Source organism: Elephantulus edwardii, unplaced genomic scaffold, assembly GCF_000299155.1.
Source record: "Elephantulus edwardii isolate Elephantulus edwardi_28Jun2011 unplaced genomic scaffold, EleEdw1.0 scaffold00092, whole genome shotgun sequence".
Lineage (NCBI taxonomy): Eukaryota > Metazoa > Chordata > Mammalia > Macroscelidea > Macroscelididae > Elephantulus > Elephantulus edwardii.
In genome coordinates, this window is record NW_006399842.1 from 3,256,044 (window position 1) to 3,277,225 (window position 21,182).

General features: G+C 40.8%; 1 protein-coding gene across 1 annotated transcript in view; it reads left to right on the forward strand.

The window, feature by feature from the left end:
- The first annotated feature begins 534 nt into the window (after window positions 1-534).
- CDK5RAP2 (CDK5 regulatory subunit associated protein 2) overlaps window positions 535-21,182 on the forward strand; it is a 252,415-nt gene continuing 231,767 nt past the window's right edge. Inside the window, exons 1-3 of the mRNA XM_006890751.1 lie at window positions 535-593; window positions 9,501-9,568; window positions 12,643-12,710. Of these exons, the coding sequence (XP_006890813.1) occupies window positions 535-593; window positions 9,501-9,568; window positions 12,643-12,710 (195 nt within the window). The remainder of the gene's footprint in view (window positions 594-9,500; window positions 9,569-12,642; window positions 12,711-21,182) is intronic.

A 21,182-nucleotide genomic window follows, 5' to 3' on the forward strand; every position in this document is an offset into this window, starting at 1 on the left:
ACACACACACACACACACACACACACACACACACACACACACACACACACGTTGCAAATCCGAGGCTAAGAACTCCACAGGTTAGTAGCCTGATTCACGTATCCCGCTTTAATTAACGGAGTTTAGAGGGCTCTGTGCCCTAAAAAAAGATGGCTCCTGCGCTGACCTCTGTCTGAGTGACCTCACAAAAAATGGCACTTTGGTCTCTTTGCCTAGTGCTCCTCACTCAATTCAGGGTACTTTGCCCTTAGTAAAAATGGCGTCTAACTACGTGTTCCTGCCCGGTTTCTGTCCCCCGCTGATTGGCTTCACCGTAAACGCCCAGATAACCCCGCCCCGTTTACGTAGGAAGAAGCGCCGGGAAAGATGGCGGCGACTGTGGTTTGAATTCCAGTGGCGCCGCCAGAATCTGAACAAGAGCTGGATCGGAGGGGGCGGGGACCCGGGGTGTCAGGAAGGTCGCGCGAAAAGGCGGGGGAGGAATCAGTGGCACCGGTACCGCAGACACCAACGCCATCGTCACCTGTGCCCACGATGAACTCAGCATTGGACGAGGACGTCACCCTTCCCGAAGGGACTTTGAGCGGCAGCAGGTGCGGTCGGGGTGCTGGGGGTTCGCGGTCACCTGGTCGGGGTTCCCGCTCTGATCGGGCCTTGGGGTTTACTGTTGGGATGTGTGAAGGGCTCCAGGCAGGAGCAGTGTGTAAAGTGGCTTGTTTGGAGGTAACTCTATGAAGATGTCTCCATGAAAGACACACCTACTGGTACTATAGGTGTGTGTCCTGACTTCCATTCCTCCAGCCTCTAATATTTATAGTCATTCTTTGAGGAGGGGCCTGCCAGGGGTTTTCTGAAAAAGCAGGAGGAAGGGGGTCTTTAATGGGGCCGATAGGGGATATGGCAGCCTCGTAAGGACCTTGAAGACAATTGATGGTCATTTTGGTGTGGTGGTTTGGTTTGATTGTGGGGAAAAGTCGATACTCTTTATTTTGTGCATAAGGCCGTATCGTGGCCACCCAAGACTGAGGCAGAGAGGTGTAGTGACTAAGAGCACAGTGCTTTTTTTACTATAGCGGAGTGACCATCCCATGTGTAACATGGAATAACCACCTGACAGGATTGCTTTGCGGATGAACAGAAATAATGATTGCTCTGCATTGTGCTTGGCACGTTTAGTGCTTGGCACAAAGTTGGTGCTTGAAAATGATCGTTTGTTGTTGTTTGCTCTCTAATTGGAATCGACTCATAGCTGATTAGCTTGTTTTCAGAAACATTAAATTGCATAGGAGGTTGTTGGCCATCCATCTCCTGCAGAGCAGCTGGTGGATTCGAACCATGTGCTCTAGGGATTGCAGCACAGCTTCTTATGACTAGGTCCCGAGTTTCCTAAAAATGATTGTGTGATGCTACAGTTATTATTAATTGTTATTATAATTATTATTCATAACTTGAGTAATAATGGCTGAAGGTGGCTTCCCAGTGATCCTGTGCCAGGATGCATCTGGAAATCATATTGCTGATGAGGTTGAGGGTCTCTCTGGCAGGAAGGTCTGACAGTCATGCATTGCAACAGGACTGGCCCCCATTGCTTGTCTCAGGCCATCAGACTCCCTTTGTGTTGTCTTCACTTGGAGAATAACCCACCTTGATCAAGTTGATTGTGACATTTGGCTTTTTTTGGTTTTGAGTCTGTTTTGAGATTTAAGTAGGGCAGACTCTTCATCTTTCTCTCATAGAACATCTGGTGGATTAGAACTGCCGACTGTTGAGTTAGCTGCCCAACACATATTGTGCCCCCAAGACTCTGGTTGGAGATTGGGCAGAAGGAAAGTCAGTGATGTCTTACAGTATTTGTTTACTTCTCCCCCCACTTACAGCCACTCTGTAGGACAGTGTAGGACAATGCCTCATAGACTTTCCATGGCTGTAATATTTATCAAAGCTGACTGCTGCATTTTTCTCTTGTGAAGTGGTTGGTGAGTTCAGACTGCTGACCTTTTAATAGCCAAGTGTAACACCAGGACAGGAGACTGCTTTTAATTAGGAGACTCTAACTGATGGGTAAGAGTATAATTTATTGTGAAATCCTAAGATTCTTTTAGGACGAAAGAACACATTTTAACATTTATGCCAAGACTGCGGGTGTAAGCAAATCCTATCTTGGGCAAACCTGACATGCAATTTTTCTGTTGAAAGACTGGAGTTTTTCAGGCACAGATTACATGAACCTTTGTGGCTCCAGTCTAGTTAAAAACTTTTCATTGTTTTTTATTCTCTATTGTACTATTACAACTTCGCCATAAGAATAAGGCATATTGGCTGTTACCTGGATTGCTGAGACTTCCTTCATACCTCTTATTGTTGTTGTTAGTTGCCATCAAGTCTAGTACAACTCATATTGATCCTGTGAACAACAGGTTTGAACTCTGCCTTGTCCTTTGACATCCTTGTTATTTCTGACATTCTTGAGCCTATTGCTGCAGTCATTGTGTTAGTCCATCTTAAGGAACTTCCTCTATTTTTCCTGCCCTTTGCCTTTTCAAGCAATTCCCTCTTCAAGAATAGCCTCTCCTAACAACATGTCTAAAGTTATACCTCTAATAGTCCTTTATTCGGCATCTTGAAAGTCTGCTGTTAGGGACCTCTCCAAAGTACTGAAGAGCAGTGGTGTCACTCTGGAGACTAAGGTGCATCTGATACAGGCTATGGTCTTTGCAGTCACTTGTTATGCATCAGAGAGTTGGACAATGACTAGGAAGGATAGAAGGAGAATTGATGCCTTTGAGCTGTTGTGCTGGAGGAGAGTATTGAATGTACCATGGACTTCCAAGAAAACAAACAGATTCATCCTTGAGAGGGTTAAACCAGGCTGCTCCTTGGAGGCAAAGATTCTGGGGCTTCGTCTGACATACTTTGGATAGACTGGTCCTTGGAGAGGGACATCATGCTTGGGAGGGTGGAGGGACAGCGCAGCAGGAGAAGACCCTCTATGAGGTGGATTCATTCAGTGACTGGGGTAATCGGGATGGGTGTGCCAGTGCAATTGGCACAGGATAGAGCAGGGTTTAGGGCTGTTGTACATAGGGTCACTATGAGTCACAAGCGACTCGATGGCACATAACAACAACAACAAATCTGATTTTGAGGTTTGCTACTTTATACTTGTTAATGTTTCTCATTGTCCTTGAGATAAAGTCCTTTCTCAGACAACTCTTCTCTAGTGACATCGCTGCTGGTTAAATTCTTGGATGTTGGGACACAGATGAGTTTGAGTTTTCATGCCCATTTTGCCTCTTAACAGCGAGCTGAACTTGTCAAGGCATTCATACTTTGTGCTTTGTGCCCCTCGGTTTTTATCACCTATAAAATGAGTTGATATAAAGCCAGAGTAGGTTTAAGGATTAAAATTAATCTAAAGGATCTAGCCCAGCGTGTGACCCACAGTAGCTACTCATCAAATCAGCAAATACCTTCTCTTCCTTCGCTCTTCACCTTGCAAGACCCAGGAAGCACTCTTGTTAACTGATTTTTCACTTCAATCCTTGAGTAAGCTTCTAAGGTTTTCAAAATTTGACTCTGCCTACATCTCTTGCCTCACCTGCCCTTACTACCTTTTCTTCTCCCCATCCTGATAAACTTGATGAGGAATTATTTTGCCTGTTCCTTTCTTGCTGTCTGGCTTACCCTTCCTTTTCCTTTTCCCCTTTACCTTATCAAGACTTATTATTTTTCCGAGTCTGAATTTAGATTTTAATATCAGGAAGACTTCACTGACATTTTCACATCCCTCCCTGGGCATTCTATTCTTTTAACAACCTTCATTGGTCAGTTTCTCTATCCCAGACTTTATTTACCTCATGACATTTTATGCTGTCTGATAGAAATATATTTGAGCTATTTGCCTGACATACTTTGAACATGTTGCAAGGAAGGACCGGTCCTTGGAGAGGGATGTCATGCTTGGGAGGGTGGAGACAGAGCACAAGAGAGAAGACCCTTGATGAGATGGATTGATCAGTGACTGGGGTAATGGGGGTGAGTGTGTCAGAGACTATAAAATTGGCACAGGCTAGAGCAGAGTTTAGGGCTGTTGTACATAGTGTCGCTATGAGTCACAGGTGACTCAACAGCACATAACAACAACAAACAACATATATTAAAAAAAAAAAATTATGTTGTTGTTGTTGTTATGTGCCGTCGAGTCGTTTGCGACTGTAAGGCCCCCGGAATAGATGGTATACCAATTGACATATTTCAGCTAACAGATGCTGCCGTGGATGTGCTCACCAAGTTGTGCCAAGAAATCTGGAGAACAACCACTTGGCAACTGAGTGTGGAAACTATAGATTATAAAAAAAAAAAATTATAAGTTACCTTAAAAAAGAAATAACTGACATTAATTTTAATCTACTTTTAAAATCTACTATACCCATATATGTTATCATTTTTAACTTGAAATCAATAGAAAAATTTAATAATCTAGGTTTATTTTGTCATATTGTTGTTGTTGTGTACTGTAGAGTCTGAACTGATCCATAGCTGACAGACTCTCCAGCAGATTTTCAGAAGCACTTAAGAAAACACAGGAGAAAATTGCCTATCCTTCTCCCACAGAGCGGATGGTGGCCTTGAACTGCGTGGCCTTCGGGATTGCAGCGCAGCTTCTTTGACACTAGACCACCAGAGCCCCCTTTTGTCTTATTAAGTCTTTGAAATCCTGTAATGTATTCTCTATTTGTGGTGCTTCTCAGTTTGGCCTTACTACTTTTCAAGTACTCGGTGGCTACCTATGTTTGGTCGCTCTTACATGATTATTAACTGTTAAATGGTCTGTCTCCTATATTACTATACTATGACCTATTTGAGAGCAGTGTGCGTAGTTCTATCTAAAACTGATCACTTGTGGGTGTCTGAAATATCTGTGACCCTGTTAAATGTAGACCCAGGTCCCAGAGGAGGAAGGGGGCTGGTGGAGGAACTCACCCAGACTAAAGCCTTTTATTGAGTCCTGTCTGGTGTTGTGGAAGGAGCTTGATTAGGTCGGGATCCTGGTTCTGTCAGTCCTTAGATGTGATGATGTGATGCTCTGAGTAACCCATCTGTCCTTTTCTGGAGTGTTTTCTAATCTGTGATAATATTTATCTTACTGTTTGAACCTGAGTATTAAGTAAAATTAATTGCATATATTCAGTATCGAACACCTACTGAGGTGTGCATTAAATATTGGCCATTTTTGTTGTGCTGTTACCATATCACACTGTTTCCTAACCAGAATCTTCTGTGCCCACCACCCTGGGAACAGTCCTCTATTTTCATGGTTAGTGTGCCTCTGCCTGGCCCTGAGGCCCCCGAGGCCTAGGCCCATGTTCTCCCGTTCATTCCTCTGACCTCACCAGAGCAGCATAAGGGCTCATTGAGTCTTGCTGTTTGATTAGTGGCAGACCCAATAAGAATGTTTTCTGTTAGCACAGTTTGTACTTTCTCAGCAGAGTGTGCCTCTGTGGACTTTTATAGGAGTAGATAGAAAAAGAAGAGGGAATGTCTGGTGAACAGTTGATGGTGGTAGGAGCACTGACCTTGGATTGAGTGTTCCTAAACTGTGAGGTTTGAAGAGAGGTCTTCCTCTCAGCAGTGCAGGCTCAGAGAGGGGAGTGTCCAGGCTGTTATGACTCTACATCTGTCACCTAGGACTGTCTATTGCACACAGAAGAGGTTCAGCAGATATTTCAACTGTTGGATGAGTCAGTCTAGTTCGTTTTCTAATGCTTGAAAAGATAAATACCACGTAACACAGAATCTTGTTTAATAATGAAATACTCCTTGCAGTCATGATTAGAAAGTGCACACTCAGAACATTAATGCGTACAATCTTTCTGGAACACAATTAGACTGCATTGCAGTCCTGAAGGCACACGGTTCGTATCCACAGGAGAAAGATGGGCAGTTCCCTCCCATGTCATTTATTGCCTCTGAAAACCCACTGAAGGATCAGCTGTAGGTCGATTCTGACTCAGTGGCACATCACAACAACAGCAACAACATTAACGTTAACAAATGTGCCAGTGCTTTTTTGTTTTAAATTTTTATTGAGCCATGATTTATATAACATAAAGTTTACATAAAGTACAGCGTTCATTTGTTTTCTAATACATTTCCTGAGTGGTGTGCAACCATTCTCATAGCCTAATTTTAGAACATTTTTATCCTTCCATAAAGGAACTCTTACCTGTGAGCATTTATTACCTGCTCCCTCAGCTGTGTATTCCCTCTTCCTCCCCCACCTCTCGCATCTTCCAATTTTAGGGAACCAATAATGTACACGCTGCTTCTTTAGATTTCTCTATTCTTTAGTAGAGACATTTTATATAACTATCTTTCTGTACGTGATATTGTACAATCTGTAATCTTTCTATGAGGTTCATCTATGTTATATCATGTACTTAATTCCTTTTTGCTGCCTAGTAATATTCTGTTGTATTGACAGTATGTTGCGATGAATTTATATGACCCTTTTAGCATCACCTTGTGTTTGGCCATATGATTTCCACAAAATGATTGGATGGAACTATGTGTGGTGCAATGAGATGAAATAATACAGTACTTGCAGCCATAGTGCTCCATTGTGATACCGTGCAAATCTTAGCCTCTTTTGTCTGTGTTTATAATCCCATTCTGGAATCAGTTATCTTTTGTGATTTTGAAACAGGATTGATGTGGGCTATATCTTGAATCCTCACTTTATTAGAGGGTATGTCCCATGTTTTCACCCTCAGTGTTTCCATCTATATAATATTTAATAATTTTTTTGCTTATATTGCTTTGAATTTTGATTTTATTACACGAGGCCCTAGTTTTAGTTCTACGGCTAGTGGTGAATGAATATGGCAGGAGGAGGTAGTTTCTTGGGGCCACAAGTTGTAGTTAGGCCTAGAGGATGCTGATGACAGAAATTGATAACATTTTGGAAGTGGTAGATGAAGCCCAAGTGGAAATTTGGCAGGAACTATGTAGATATTTCTGCATTATAATGGTGGTTTCTTCTAAGAGTTGGGATGTTAAATAACTATTTTTCAAAAGTCAGTATTTGCCTTTTGGAAATTTATCTAAGACCACATTTTTTTTTACTTTGTTTTCCAGGTAGTCAAACAGTGTTGATCTTGACTTGAATTATTGATGGGATGTTTCATTCAGGGGGAATAATTTAATAGTTGTGATGGAAAGAAACTCAGACTGAGAAATGTCCAGACCAGACTAAGGCTAAGCTTTACCAATAGCTTGAAGTGTGGACTTTGGGCATCTGGGCCAACATCTACAAAAAGATGGTAGTTGAACTTGATCTTAATTTTTAAATGTCAATTATTCATAAAATGAATTTTGCCAAATATATGTAAAAAATGGAGACTGACATAATATTAAAAAGGAAAGCCTTTTAAATATACCTACAGGAAGTGATTTTTAATATGCTAGTATTCTTTGTTATGTATTTATAGCCCACCCAGTTTGAAGAAAAATTGGAGGTGACTCTAGTGCCCCACAACTCTGTGGCCCCCCCCACCCCGTTTTTGGTTGTATTCTATTCAAGCTTTCAGCTATCTTTATAGCAGACACATTTTATATAACTGTTAGACATAGCTACTCATTATGTGACTCCTGTGGTTGGAATTTGAGGATATTCCTACTTTGTTGCTGCTCTGCTGTAATCTTTTCAATTCCCAAATTCAGTGATCAGGCAGGAATAGAATGAATTAATATTTAGAACTATGGAAAGAACAGTTCGTCAAGGTGGTAAGCTGGGCTTTCATCAACTCCTAGTTTATAGCTTGGGGCAATGGAAGAATTATTTGGGTTAGACATAAAAAGCCTGGATTCTGGATTTGGCCCTGTACTTAACTGTTGTGTGATCTGGGCTAATCTCCTAAAATTGTATGAGCCATACCTCCTTTCATTGGAAATTACGTAGGCCCTCAGGAAATTGGAAAGTCCTAATGACTTTAAGTCTTTTATAAATGATAAAACAAGATATCCTTCAAAAATAACAATATTTTTGCTTCCATTTATGGAATATCAGTACCATGCTAATTCCTTTTTGGGCACTTTTGTATTTGTTTCATTTCTGATTGGTCTAGGAAATAGCTGTTCTTTTACAGATGAAGAAAGGGAGGCTTAGAAGCAGCTTGTTTGTGCAGAGCTTAAAATAGAATCCAAGGTAGTGTCTCTTGTGTCAAACAAAACCTTCAATTATGGTTTAGTTTTCTGTTAATGTCTCCATTGTCTCACTGAACCTATTTATATAATTCAGCCAACACAATTCTTGGATCAGTGAATCCTTTGCTTTTCTTAAAGCATCTGATTTGAGTCCCTGAAGCTTAACTACTTGATTCCCAGAAACTTGATGTTTCTCTGGTGGCCTAGTGTCAAGAAGTAGCACTGCAATCCCGAAGGCATGCAGTTCAAGGCCACCAGCTGCTCTGCAGAAAAAGGATGGGCAATCTCCTCCCGTGTGATTAACTGTCTCTGAAAACCCACTGGAGGGTCAGCTATGTGTCTGTTCTGACCTGACGCTACACAACAACAACAGGTGTAATAATAAAAACAACAACAACAACAGGTGTAATAATAAAAACAGTAGATTCTATCAACTGCATGCTTACTATGTACCCAGTTTTTATATACATTAACCTGTTTAATCATTATAGTTTGTTAATTTTCATTGAGTAGGTTTAGACTCAAGGTGACCCAGTGTGTGCAGGTGTGCTCCATAGACTTTTGGGAACTCTGGTGACCTAGTGGGTAAGGAGTGGCGCTGCCAATCCAAAGGCATTTGGTTCGAATCCACCAGCTACTTCACTGGAGACACACTGTCTCTGCATATGTGAGTCACAGCCTATGAAAGCCTTCTGGGGGGGTCAACTGTGATGGGAATCGGTACTCATTTGATGGCAATGGCTTGAATTACGTTTCATTGGATTTTAAAGACCTTAAGTTTTCCGAATTAGATTACCAGGCATATCTTTCAAAGAACCTTTGGGGGAGTTTGAAACACCTACCTTTCATCTTAATATTGAGCACTTAATCTATTTGTGCCACCCAGGAACTCCAGTCTTCATAGGCAGAGGATGGTATTCCCATGTAACAGATTAAGAAAGTGAGACTCAGACAATTAACTTTACTGAGATTTTTTTCTTTCCTGTCTATTTTCTGAGACACAGATCACTTATACTTGGCACAATGCCTCTATCCCTGGCATATTTGGTGCATGAGTGAATAAATGATCCTGCTGAAGGATGCTCCAGTACTGAGTGTGGGAGCTGGAACTCTGTTGCAAAGCTAGAACCAAACCCCAAAGCCTGAGTTCTTAAATGCTTCTCAAATTAGTTCAGGTGTGTGTCCTTCATTGACTGTGGCCTGATGATTGCCATATATAGTTCAGGTCATTTTAACAATGTCTGTTGTTCAAATATTAGCTCATTTCATTTCCTGTTGCCCGTCTTTTTTCCTAGTGTCCTCATTCCCACTTTACCAGATGAGCTGGATGACGTCAACCCCAGTGCTGGTGTGAGAACTGATGGTAAGTATGTACAGCTGGGCATTCCCTTGGACAGGAACAAAAACCATGGATACTAGACTATGATCACTTTTTAACTTGGGGTTAGCCTTTTATATCTAGGCAAGAGCTCAGACTAGCATATAGTAGGTGCTGGGTATTTTCTGAGTATACTGATTTGCTCCCTCTTTCCCTTCATAAAAACTGTATTAGAGGGACTGGCGTTTTTTAGGCAGCACATTTTGGCTTTAATATCTTGCTGCCGAGTGTGTAGGGGTTCAGCAAGTGCTTGCTGAACTGAAGGACTGTATAAAGGCTAGACATTGAATTTTTGAGTAGGTCAAGTTTTGTTGGTCTTTACTGCTGAGTGACTGGAGACTCAGGAGATCTGCCGACTGGACTTGAGGGCACCAAGGCCTTCCTGGCTGGCTGCCACATTCCGTCTACTGGCTGATTCCCAGCATTCTAACATGGGCCTGCTCTTAGGAGACAAGTAGCTTATTAGACCACAGAAGACAGCACTGAGTAACTAAGCACAGTGTGTTGCGTTTAAGCTGGGTTGTGAAATACATGACTCTCTGCTTGGCAGTTTGGGTTTTGCTATGCATTCATCATAATTTTTGTTCTTAAAAAAAAAAAGATGGATCTTGTCCTAAATGCCTCTGTGTTCCTATGTGCTTTTGAGTTGAAACTGACTCACAGCTGATCCTTCAGTTGGTTTTCAGAGCTATCACTCATATGGGAAGAGACTGTCCATCTTTCTCCCTTGGATTAGAACCACTTTTCTTTGAGTTAGCAGCACAATTCCTTACTCACTAGGCCACCAGAGCTCCCTCTAATGTCTCTTTTGAGCAGTACTGTCAGTTTATTGTTATGTGCCATCGAATTGACTGCAACTCATAGTGACTGTATGTACAACAGCCCTAAACGATGCTCTATCCTTTGCCAGTCTTATTGTCTCTGACACACCTACCTCCATTACCCCAATCACTGAATCAGTCCGTCTCACTGAGGGTCTTCCTCTCTTGTGCTGTCCCGTCCCTCTCCAAGGACTGATCCCTCCTTGTAACATGTCTAAAGTATGTCAGATGAAGCTTCAGACTTCTTGCCTCCAAGGAGCAGCCTGATTTCACCTCTCTAGGACGAACTTGTTTGTCCTCCTAGCAGTCCGTGGCATATTCAGTACTCTTCTCCAGCACCACAGCTCAAAGGCATCAATTTACCTTCTGTCATCCCTAGTTGTTGTCCAACTTTCTGATGCATAGCAAATAATTTCAAAGACTGGATCAGGTGCACCTTATACTGACATCGTTGCTTTTCAGTACTGTCGAGAGGTCCCTGACTGCAGACTATCCCAGTACAATTTGTCTTCTGATTTCCTGGCTGCTAATACCAAGTGGATTGTGAAGCCAAGCAAACTGAAGCTGTTAACAATCTCAGTCTTTTCACCATCTGTCCTGATGCTGTCAGTCGGCCAAGAATCTTTGTTTTCTTGATGTTGAGCTTCTGTCCATATTGAAGGCTGCGGTCCTTGACCTTCTTCAGCAAGTGCTTCAGGTTCTCCTCAGTTTCAGCAAGCAAGATTGTGTCATCTGCATAATGCAGGTTGTTGATGAGTTTTCCTCCAATCCTGATGCCACATTCCTCCTCATATAGCCCAGCCTCCCAGATAATCTGTTCTGCATGTAGATTGAAAAGGTATGATGAGCCTTGGTAGTATATCAAGAATATCATTCATGAAGAATGCAAAAGCTCTTTACAAAGAAGAAGAAAAGACCAGAATGGATGTCAGAGGAGACTCTGAATATTGCACTAGAGCACTGAGAAGCCAAAGCAAAGAGAAGAAATCAAGATGTTAAGGAGCTGAATAGAACATTTCAAAGGTTAGCACAGGAAGACAAAGCAAAATATTAAAATGAAATGTTCAAAGAACTGAAGTCCAAAAATCAGAAGGGCTGTACTTACTTGGCATTTCTTAAGCTGTAGGAACTAAAGAACAAATTCAAGCTGCGAGTTGCAATACTTAAGGATGCTATGGGTAAAATATTGAATGATCCAGGAAGTATTAAAAGAAGATGGAAGGAGTATACAGAGTCACTGTACCAAAAAGAATTGGCTGACATGGAAGAATTTCAAGAAACAACATATGATCAAGAGGCATTGAGGATGAAGGAGGAAGTTCAGGCTGCTCTGAAGGACTTGGCAAAAAATAAAACCCCAGGAATTGATGGAATACCAATTGACATACTTCAACAAACAGATGCTGCACTGGATGTGCTCACCAGGTTGTGCCAAGAAATCTGGAGGACAACTTCCTGGCCAACTGATTTGAAGAGATCCATATTTACTCCAAAAAAATTTTGTTTCAAAAAAAAGTGACCTGACAGTGTGGAAATTACTGTACATATATCACTCATTTCACACACAAGCAAAAGCATGCTAAAAATTATCCAGAAACGACTAGAACAGTGCATTGACAGTGAACTACCAAAAATATGAGCTGAATTTAGAAGATGCTGTGGTACTAGAGACATTCTCACCATGCCAGATGGATCTTGGCAGAAAGCAGAGTACCAGAAGGATATATATCTGTGTTTCATTAACTATGCAGAGGCATTTGACTGTGTGGATCACAACAAATTATGGTTAACCTTGAGGAGAATGGGAATCCCAGAACACTTGATCGTGCTTATGTGAAACCTATACTTGGACCAGGAAGCAGACCTCAGAATAAAGCAAGGAAATACGGCATGGTTCAAAATCAGGAGGTGGGTGCATCATGGATGTATCCTGTCTCCATACCTTTTCAATCCACATGCTCTCACTCATACCCAGTGCAGTTTTTGAATTTGTCTCTTAACGGACTTTGTATGTTGGGGCTAGTTTCAGTAATTTGCAAATATTTGAAATATAATGGTTCAAGCTTTCTTTGAATGTACATCAGTAAATCACAATAGACAGAAAATACAGAATGATACACTGTAGAAGTTGTGTTGTGGATTTCCCTCCCTTCTTCTCTGGCCTTTATTTCTTTGTAGGAATGTTGGACAATTTACACGCCACGAGATTTTTATAATATCTTTCATACTATTTTGTAGTGCTCCCAAATGTGTCAGAAGAAAGATTATCTCCCACCAGAGCACGGAACATGAAGGACTTTGAAAATGTAAGTAGAAACACCTATTAACCCTGTTAAATTACCTCTGCCATTCTGTCTAAGCAGATGTGGGAGGGATCTGATTTTCTCAAGAACAGTCTAACTTGAATAGGCCTGGGTGAAGTGAATGCAGTGCCTAGTAGGCATTTATTTTAGTGAGACAGTTACTTGCCAACCAGTCAGCCTTCTACAAGGACCAATCATAGATTCTGACAGGATCCATAATTTCTAATCTTTGAGAAATTTGGCACATTTCGGATATGAGCTTGTTGGCATATTTCCAACAGCAGAGAAAAGATAAAATTTGTCAAGGGTCTGCAGTGTTTTAAGGCACATTATTGAGGTACATGGTCCCATGTAATTCTTGCAGCAATTCTTTGGAATATTTTGTTCTCCTGTTTTTCAGATAAGGGCTCTTCAGTCTAAGAAAGACTGGCTTAATGTCATGTAATTTGGTGGAGGTAGGAGCACTGATAGCTTAATGCGAAGGAGATGTGCTGCCAACCCAAAGGCACACGGTTCAGATCCACCAGCTGCTCTGCCAGAGAAAGATGGGCACTTGCCTTCTATGCAATTAAGTAATTCTGAAAACATGCTAGAGGGTCAGGTATGAGTTGGTTTCAACTCAATAGGACATAACAACAACAACAACAGTATAGCACAAGATAGGGCGGAGTTCAGTTCTGCTGTTCATAGAGTCGTTGATGAGTCATGGTTGGCTCAACAGCACCTAACAACAGCCTGTCTTTCATACATAAGTGTCAGAATTGAAATTTGAATCAAAGTGTTTAATGATTCTGAAGCCTTTTTTCTTTCATGCTCCCTCCTTGCATTGTGTAGGCTTGGCCTTTGTTGCCGTGGAGATGTGAGCATCCTCCCCCATGCTGCGTAGCCGTTTTCGGAGAATGGATTATTCAGTGATAGATTAGGCTTCATCGCCTCATGCCTTCCAGCATTGTATCTTTCATTTGTTTAGTGGTGGGGGTTTGTTGTCAAGTAACAGTAAAATAAGGTTATTTTCCCAATTCCAATTCTCTTTAACAAGTTACCTTTTCAGTGTTCTCATTTATCATGGGAAGAATTAGACCCTTCTTCATTTATAACCAAATGAAATCCATACTATGCAAGACACGGGAGATATTTATCAGGGAGAAGATGGAGGACATAGAGAGAAGGACGTTGCACAATTATGTTTCTCTTTCCCCAGTTGTCTTTACAGAACAGAGCGGGATTGTCTCTGGATTTAATTTAGAATACTCATTACTGCTAATAGTTATCTGCAAACCACCAGTGACCAATTGAAGAAATGACTTGTCAGATCTCTAATGGAAACAAGTAATTTCTGAGGTTTGAGTTGTTATAATTTCAGCGGTACAACTCAATCTATGCTTTGGGGTCTGGGGCCTCAAACGAATGAGATTTGATTATTCCACATCGTGTATAATTAAAATGTGCTCTACTATTAAATGGTTGTTCCTGTTTTATCATAAGAGTAATAATAGCTACTGCTTATTGAACTCTTGCTCTGAGCTGGGCTCAATAATTGCTCGTTTGTTTTTTTTTTATATACTTTTTTAAATGTTAAAGCGGCTCTGCAAGATACAGTTGTTACTTAATTTTTGAAAGACACAGAGTTGAATTTTATTTCTAGATGGAAAAATGGAACAGAATCTTAGAATTTTGATTTCTCATTTTATTGTCTGCTTTTTGAGCTGGAAGGAACTTCAGACTGGAATCCAACCCTGTATATGGGAAGGGTTGCTACCTGGTAGCATAGTGCATGCATAATGTGTCAGACTGGTGACTGAATGTTTGGTGCTTTGAATCCACCAGCTGCTCCATTGGAAGAAAGGAGAGTAGTCTCCTCCCATAAAAATTTACAGCTTCAAAAATTTGACAGAAGGTTGGTTTAAGCTGGAGTCAAGCTGGACTCACTGGCTGTAGGTGTGGCTTTAGTTGGGCTTTGTTCAGAGAAGCTGAGGCACAGAGATGTCAAAAGAGGAGATCTACTCTTAGAGGTCATGGGGGCAGCGTAAGAACCACAGCTGGAGCGGGGCTGCTGTTCATTGAGCATGCTTAGTGGAGAGGACTTTAAAAGTGAGGGTGACAGTAGTTCCTCCTTCAGAGAGCTACAGTGAGGATGGAATGAGTAGTAACGTGGGAAGCACGTGTGCCTAAAACAGTACATTCTGTGTGCTAGCTTTTTCTTCTTCTCTGTGTTGTTATATTTATCATTATTCTTTCTTCTCCTCTGTCATGTGATTCATATTTCCTCTGCATGATGACCTAAATACTGTTTTTCTTGAACATGAGGGAATGCCTTCCATGCCAATATCTTTTAGGATTTATGTATTTTTCTTTATGACTGTGGTCCTTTGGCTGCTATTAGGTTTTTATGGCATTAATATTTTTTATTGTAGCATTTTCAAGAGCAAATTCTGCAGTTGAAATTGAAATGGGCACTGTTCTCAATGTCTCCCTTTCAGGTCTTTATAAGTCACTGAAATTTTTCATTTTGCCTGAGCCATTAAATGCATGATTTCTGGGTGGATGTAGTTTGAGCTTCAAATAGGAAGCTTTTGGAAATGCTTTTGGCATCTAATGCTAATTTTAGAGTCAGCGTGTTTATCAAAGAGGGTATCAAAATGCTTATGATTTAAAGGGAAGTATGATTCCTCTTACTCCAGACTCAGATGACTGATTTTTGTACATTTGCATCTTGCATTATATTGCCTTTGAGTTGGAACTGACTCAGATCTGCCTCTCCATTGGGTTTCTGAGGCCACACATTGCAGTGGAGGGAGGCCGGTAGATTTCAGCCATCTGAGAAATGTGGCCTTAGAGTTGCAGGGTACCTCCCCACAGATTGTTCACCAGAGCTCCCTGTCTATACATTGTTGTTATGTATCTTTGAGTTGAACCAATCCATAGCTAGCCCTCCGGCATGACTATAGTCAGTTAATTGCACAGCAGGAGATTGCCCATCTTTCTCCTACAAAGCAGCTGGTGTATTTGAACCACATACCTTTGGGTTGCCAATGCAACTCTTTTCCACTAGGCCACTTGAACTCCTTTACCTATACATTACAAATTGTTTTTAGTCCTCTGGCTTTGTTTAGAGAGTGTATTCATTTCTCAGGCAGTTGTTGTGAGGTGACATTGAAACAATGAATCCTTGCCTGGTCCAGTGACATCTTCACAGTCTCCACCGTGCTTAGTTCATTGTTCCAGGCACTTTGTCAGTCCATTTCCTTGAGAATCTTCTTCTCCTTCGCGAACATTCTGCTTTTCTAAGCATAAGGTCCTTTACTAAAGGACTGGCTTTTCTCGATAACATGTCCAAAATATTTGAGATGAAGTCTCACCAGTCTTGCCTTTAAGGAGGAACACTCTCTGGCTGCACTTCGACAAAGACAAGCTTCCTGTTCTTTCCACAGTCCATAGTCTGTTCAGTGCGCCTTACCAATACCACAGTTCATAAGCACCGATTCTTCTTCTGTCCCCTTTATTCACTGCCCAACATTCACATGCATATGATGCAATTGAAAACACTTTGGCTTGGGTTAGGTACATTTTAATCTTGAAAGTGACACCCTTGGTTTTAGAACATTAAAGGAATTCTTGACAACAGATTTTTCCAGTGGGACATGCATAGTCAATCATAGGAGAGCAAGTGATTATGAGTGTTGAGTTTGAGGGTAAGATGAGGTTGAGAATGGGATACACTTCAACAAGGTGGGAGAGAAAGAACCAATTAGATAGAAGTGAGTGGAAGTGGCAGAGGACTGTGTCTATAGCTGACACTGGATGATGTAGCATCTCTGTGATCCTGGCCCTGCTCTTGGGTCCTGAGAGTTCCACAGGCATTTGCAGAGTTGAGCTTCTGCTGTCAAGTTTGGCTTATGTCTGATGAGAATACCTGATGAGTGTAGAAAGAGTCGTCTGTGCAGGCACATGGCCTCCCGCTACCTGGGTTGAATGCTCTGGGCTCTTTTCTCTATAAGTCAGGACCATGCCCTCTAAAAACCTGGCTAGATGGTGGGCTGAGCAGTATACATTTTTTATAGTCTTTCAGAATGCCATTTGGAAAGAGATATTTGATAATCATAAAACCACTTATCACTCCGAGACCAAGAATGCATTTTTGGGAGAATTTATCCTAAGCAAACAACCTACTGGAAGGAGAGGGCTCTGTGTATAAAGGTGTTTGTTGCTGTGTTTTATGTAATTGGGAGCAAGGGCAATTAAATTTTTACATTTGTTATCTGTGACTTTATTGCAACAAGCTTATGATGAAGTTTTTTTCACAGATCAGGAAGTAGAGTTTGGAGAGGTTAAATGACTTGACCCTAAGCTTAGTGTGACTGAGAAATGTAAAGAAGGCAAAGTTTAAACACAAATGTTTTAAAAAAATTAATTTTGAGAACTCATATAGCAAAACATAAGCAAACTTGACAGTTTCTACATGTGAAATTCAGTGACATTGACTACGTCCTTCAGTTTCCCAGCCATTCTCACCCAAGCTGTGTGATGCTCTTCTCCCATCAACACAACTCGGTTTTGTTTCTTAAGGGTAATTTTTAAATTGTTGTTGAGCATATACACAGTAAAATAGAGATACTTTCACCAGTTTTTACATTTACATTTAGTTGCATTTTTTGAGTAGTGTAGCCATTCTTACTCTCTGAGTTCATCCTTTCTCATTAACGTAAACTCACTGCCCTCTAAGATTTCTGTTTAATTTTTCCAATTCCTGTTGCCAGTTTGATTCCATACAGCTCAAGCTCAAGCTCGTTGCTCTCGAGTTGGAAGTGACTCACAGTTGACTCTTCAGTGAGTTTTCAGAGGCTGTAAATGGCGTTGGAGGAGATTGCACATCTTTCTTCAGCAAAGCAGCTGGTGGATTAGAACTACCTGCCTTTGGTTTGGGAGCTAAACTCCTTATTGAGTAGTCTACCTGAGCTCCCTTATTGCATATAAATAGTTCTTAAGAGAGCATAATATTCAAAATAGAGCTTTATTATTTGTTACGCTAAATTCTTACTTGGTTTTATGATAACTTCAAGGAATATTTTTGATTTAAGATATAAAGAATATTTTTGGGGACTCCTTTGAGGCTCATCCAGCTTCCATGGTTCCACATGATAGGAATTACTTGAGAAACTGACATTTAGTTCATCTTCCCACCCACTTTTGATTAGAATCCTTCTATGGATTCTTCTTTGGTCAAAATGATGAGTAATTGTAGCGGTCACTATTGTTTCCATGTGATGGCAAAGGAAGCAGTTTGTGTATGGAGGCAGTTAGCCACACAATCCATATCCTCTTACTATTCTTGACTCTCCTTCTGTTGCGTCAGGTGAATGGAAATCAGTTTTTGTGTCTTTGATGACAGATGCAAGTTTTAAGTCACCAGTGAACCACAATGTAAAACAAGAGAAGTACTAAACACATTATTAAATCAATTAACTAGGTTGTGCCATGAAATCATGAGCCTAATCTCCAAACCATAGAAACAGTCCCCTGAGTAACTCAGACATTTCTGCTTCTAAAGCTTATACACTTTCTATTAGAACATACTAAATCCGTAAGTGCTTGTTGAAAAATGATTAAACAATTTATTGTGAATGAACTTAGTGGAATATATTTCAATCTGAAGTAATAATTATGTGTAATTGTACAGCAATATGAAAAATGCTTTAGATAAAATGTTATATTAAAGAAGTGGGGTATTCAAATTGGTTTGTTTATAGTTTCAAAAAAATGTATATTCACAAGCAAAGGCTGCAAAGACTATGAAAAGGTCTGATTTCACCAAGTGGTTACATTCCAAGTGTCAGATAACACTTGGGTTCAGTTTTAATTTCTGGTTTTGCTACAGTTTTGTTTGTTTATAAGTAGAGATTTGCTTGGTAACAGTGTCTTGATGATTTGAGAGTATTGGAATCAGAAAGTGATTCCAGGGTACCTTCCTCATTTCACCTCTTCCCTCAGCTGTTTGGCAGAACCATCTTACACATTGTTTATTAGAGTTGAAGTGTGAACACTAAGAGTAGATGTTTACTGAGATGTTGGGGTGAGTGGTCTCCGGAGTCACTAAAGGGCTGGGCTACTTGACCAAATGGTTGGAGATTTGAACTCATTGGCTGCTCCACAGGAGACAGTGGAAGCAGTGTCCCTTAGATGACCATCGGGGCAGTTCTGCTCTATCTGTAGGGCCACAATGAGTTGGAATCAACTCACAGGAAGTGGATGAATGGGAGATGAGTGATCTGACCCCTTTTGGACCTTCAAATAGGATATTAAGAAACTGATGATGGCTCAGAGATCTGCCTAGTGAGGGTTTGAGTTAAAATTGGGTTACTTTTTAGAGCTACTGTGTGTTTACTGCTTGTTAAGTGCCAGACTCTGCCAGGTGTGTTAGCCACTTAGCTGTTAACATCATCCCTGTGAGGAAATTGATTTGATCCTTATTTTATAGATGAGCCCATTCTGCCTCAAGCATGTTATGTCATTTTCTCAGTGTCCCACTACTCACAAGCAGTATAGCATTGGGAGATAATGTCTTTGCTGCCCCAGAGTCTTGTGCTGAGCTGCTGCTGCTGCCGCTTGCAGTGGAAGGAATATCTGGTAGTGTGAGCTTGGGCTTTGGAGGCCCAGGTGCTGGCAGGGCACTGAAACAAATAGCCAGCATGAGCCACCTTGCTTAGATTTCAGTTGTGGTGGAGCTGGTTGGAGTGCCCCTGATTTATTACACACACACACACACACACACACACACACACACTCTCTTACTTTACAAAAAAGAATCTTTCTTGATGGAGTTCTAGGCAAAATGAAGTCTTTGAAAGGGAGTAGAAGAAAAGTGAGCCAGAATGACTGATCAGCAGTTCTGTAAAGTCCCTCTCCAGTGTCAGAAAACATCATCCCATAATCATGTTGGGACACTTCCCATTTCAGATGGCTGCAGTTCCAAAATAACACTTGGGCTCCAAGGGCTGGAACTTGGCAACTACAGCCTTTGCTTTGGCTTACTTTGGAGCATTAAATTTCTAAATCAAATTTGGTGAGTTCTATTTTTTTTTTTTTTATATTTATTCCTACTGTATGGTAAGCTGTTTTCAGTTTTTCCAGCTCAGTGGTTTTTATTTATTTATTTGATCTTTAGCTTGTTTCTCTTAAAGAAAAAAAGGAAAAATCAGACAAGTATTGGTATGTTTTAAGTTCCTACATTGTGCTAAACACTATTGTAAACATTCTAATTACTTAATTTCTTTTAATTGTGATAATAGCTTTATGAGATAGATATTATAATCCCATTTTTTTATAGATAAGGAGGTTGAGGCACATAGAACAAAATGGATTTAAGATCTTAGGGTTTATTAATATCTGGATTATAGTCATTCATCCAATAAATACTGATTGGCAGTTTACTTGTTCTATATACTCAGCTAAAACAGAGGAAACAGCCATGGACAGACAGATAAGGTCCCCATCCTCACCATGTTGATTATATTTGTTTAGTAAACATGATAGTAAATAATAAACGTGTAAATGAAGATGTAGACAGATACTGGAAAGATCTGGTGAGAAAAAACTATCAGAGCTATGTATTCTATGAAGAATGTGGCATTGGGATCTGAGGAAAATTCATTAGCAGTCTGCACTATGTGGGTGGTGCAGCCTTGTTTACTGAAAGTAAGGACTTGGAACACTTGCTGCCAAAGATAGAATCCTCCAACCTTCAATGTAGAGGGCATCTCAACATTAAGTAAGCCAACTTTCTCACCACTGGACCATTTAGCACCATCATAGAGGAGAAAAGTTTGAAATTGTCAATGATTTCATCTAACTTACATCCACATTTAACAGCCTTGGTACCAGCGGTTAGGAGATTTGGAGATGTATTACATTGGGCAAGTCTGCTGTCAGGGACCTAACCAAATCACTGTGGAGCAGTCATGTCAGTTTGAAGACTAAGGTTTGCCTGATTCAGGCCATGGTCTTTTCAGTCATTTGGTATGCATTTAACAGCTGGACAGTGAATAAGGATGTCAGAAGAATTGATGCCATTTAGCTGTGGTCTTAGAGAAGAGTACTGAATATTCAATGGACTCCTGAAAGAGCAAACAGTGATGTCTTAGAGAAATTACAACCATAGTGCTCTTTGGAGGTAAAGAAGACAGTGTTTTGTCTCACATACTTTGAGCGTGTTGTTAGGAGTGGCTGTTCCTTGCAGAAGGGCACGATACTAGGAAAGGTAGAGAGGGTCAGGGAAAGAGAGGAAGACCTTCAATGAGATGGATTAACTCAGTGATTATATCAATGGGCTTGAGTATGTCACAGATGATGAGGAAGGCATAGGAAAAGACAGGGTTCAAATCTGTTGTTCACACCTTCCCTCTGTAACTTGATTTGTGCCACTACTAGAACCTCTACTCGGAATATTATTGCTTGTTAATTTTTGACTCATGTACTTTT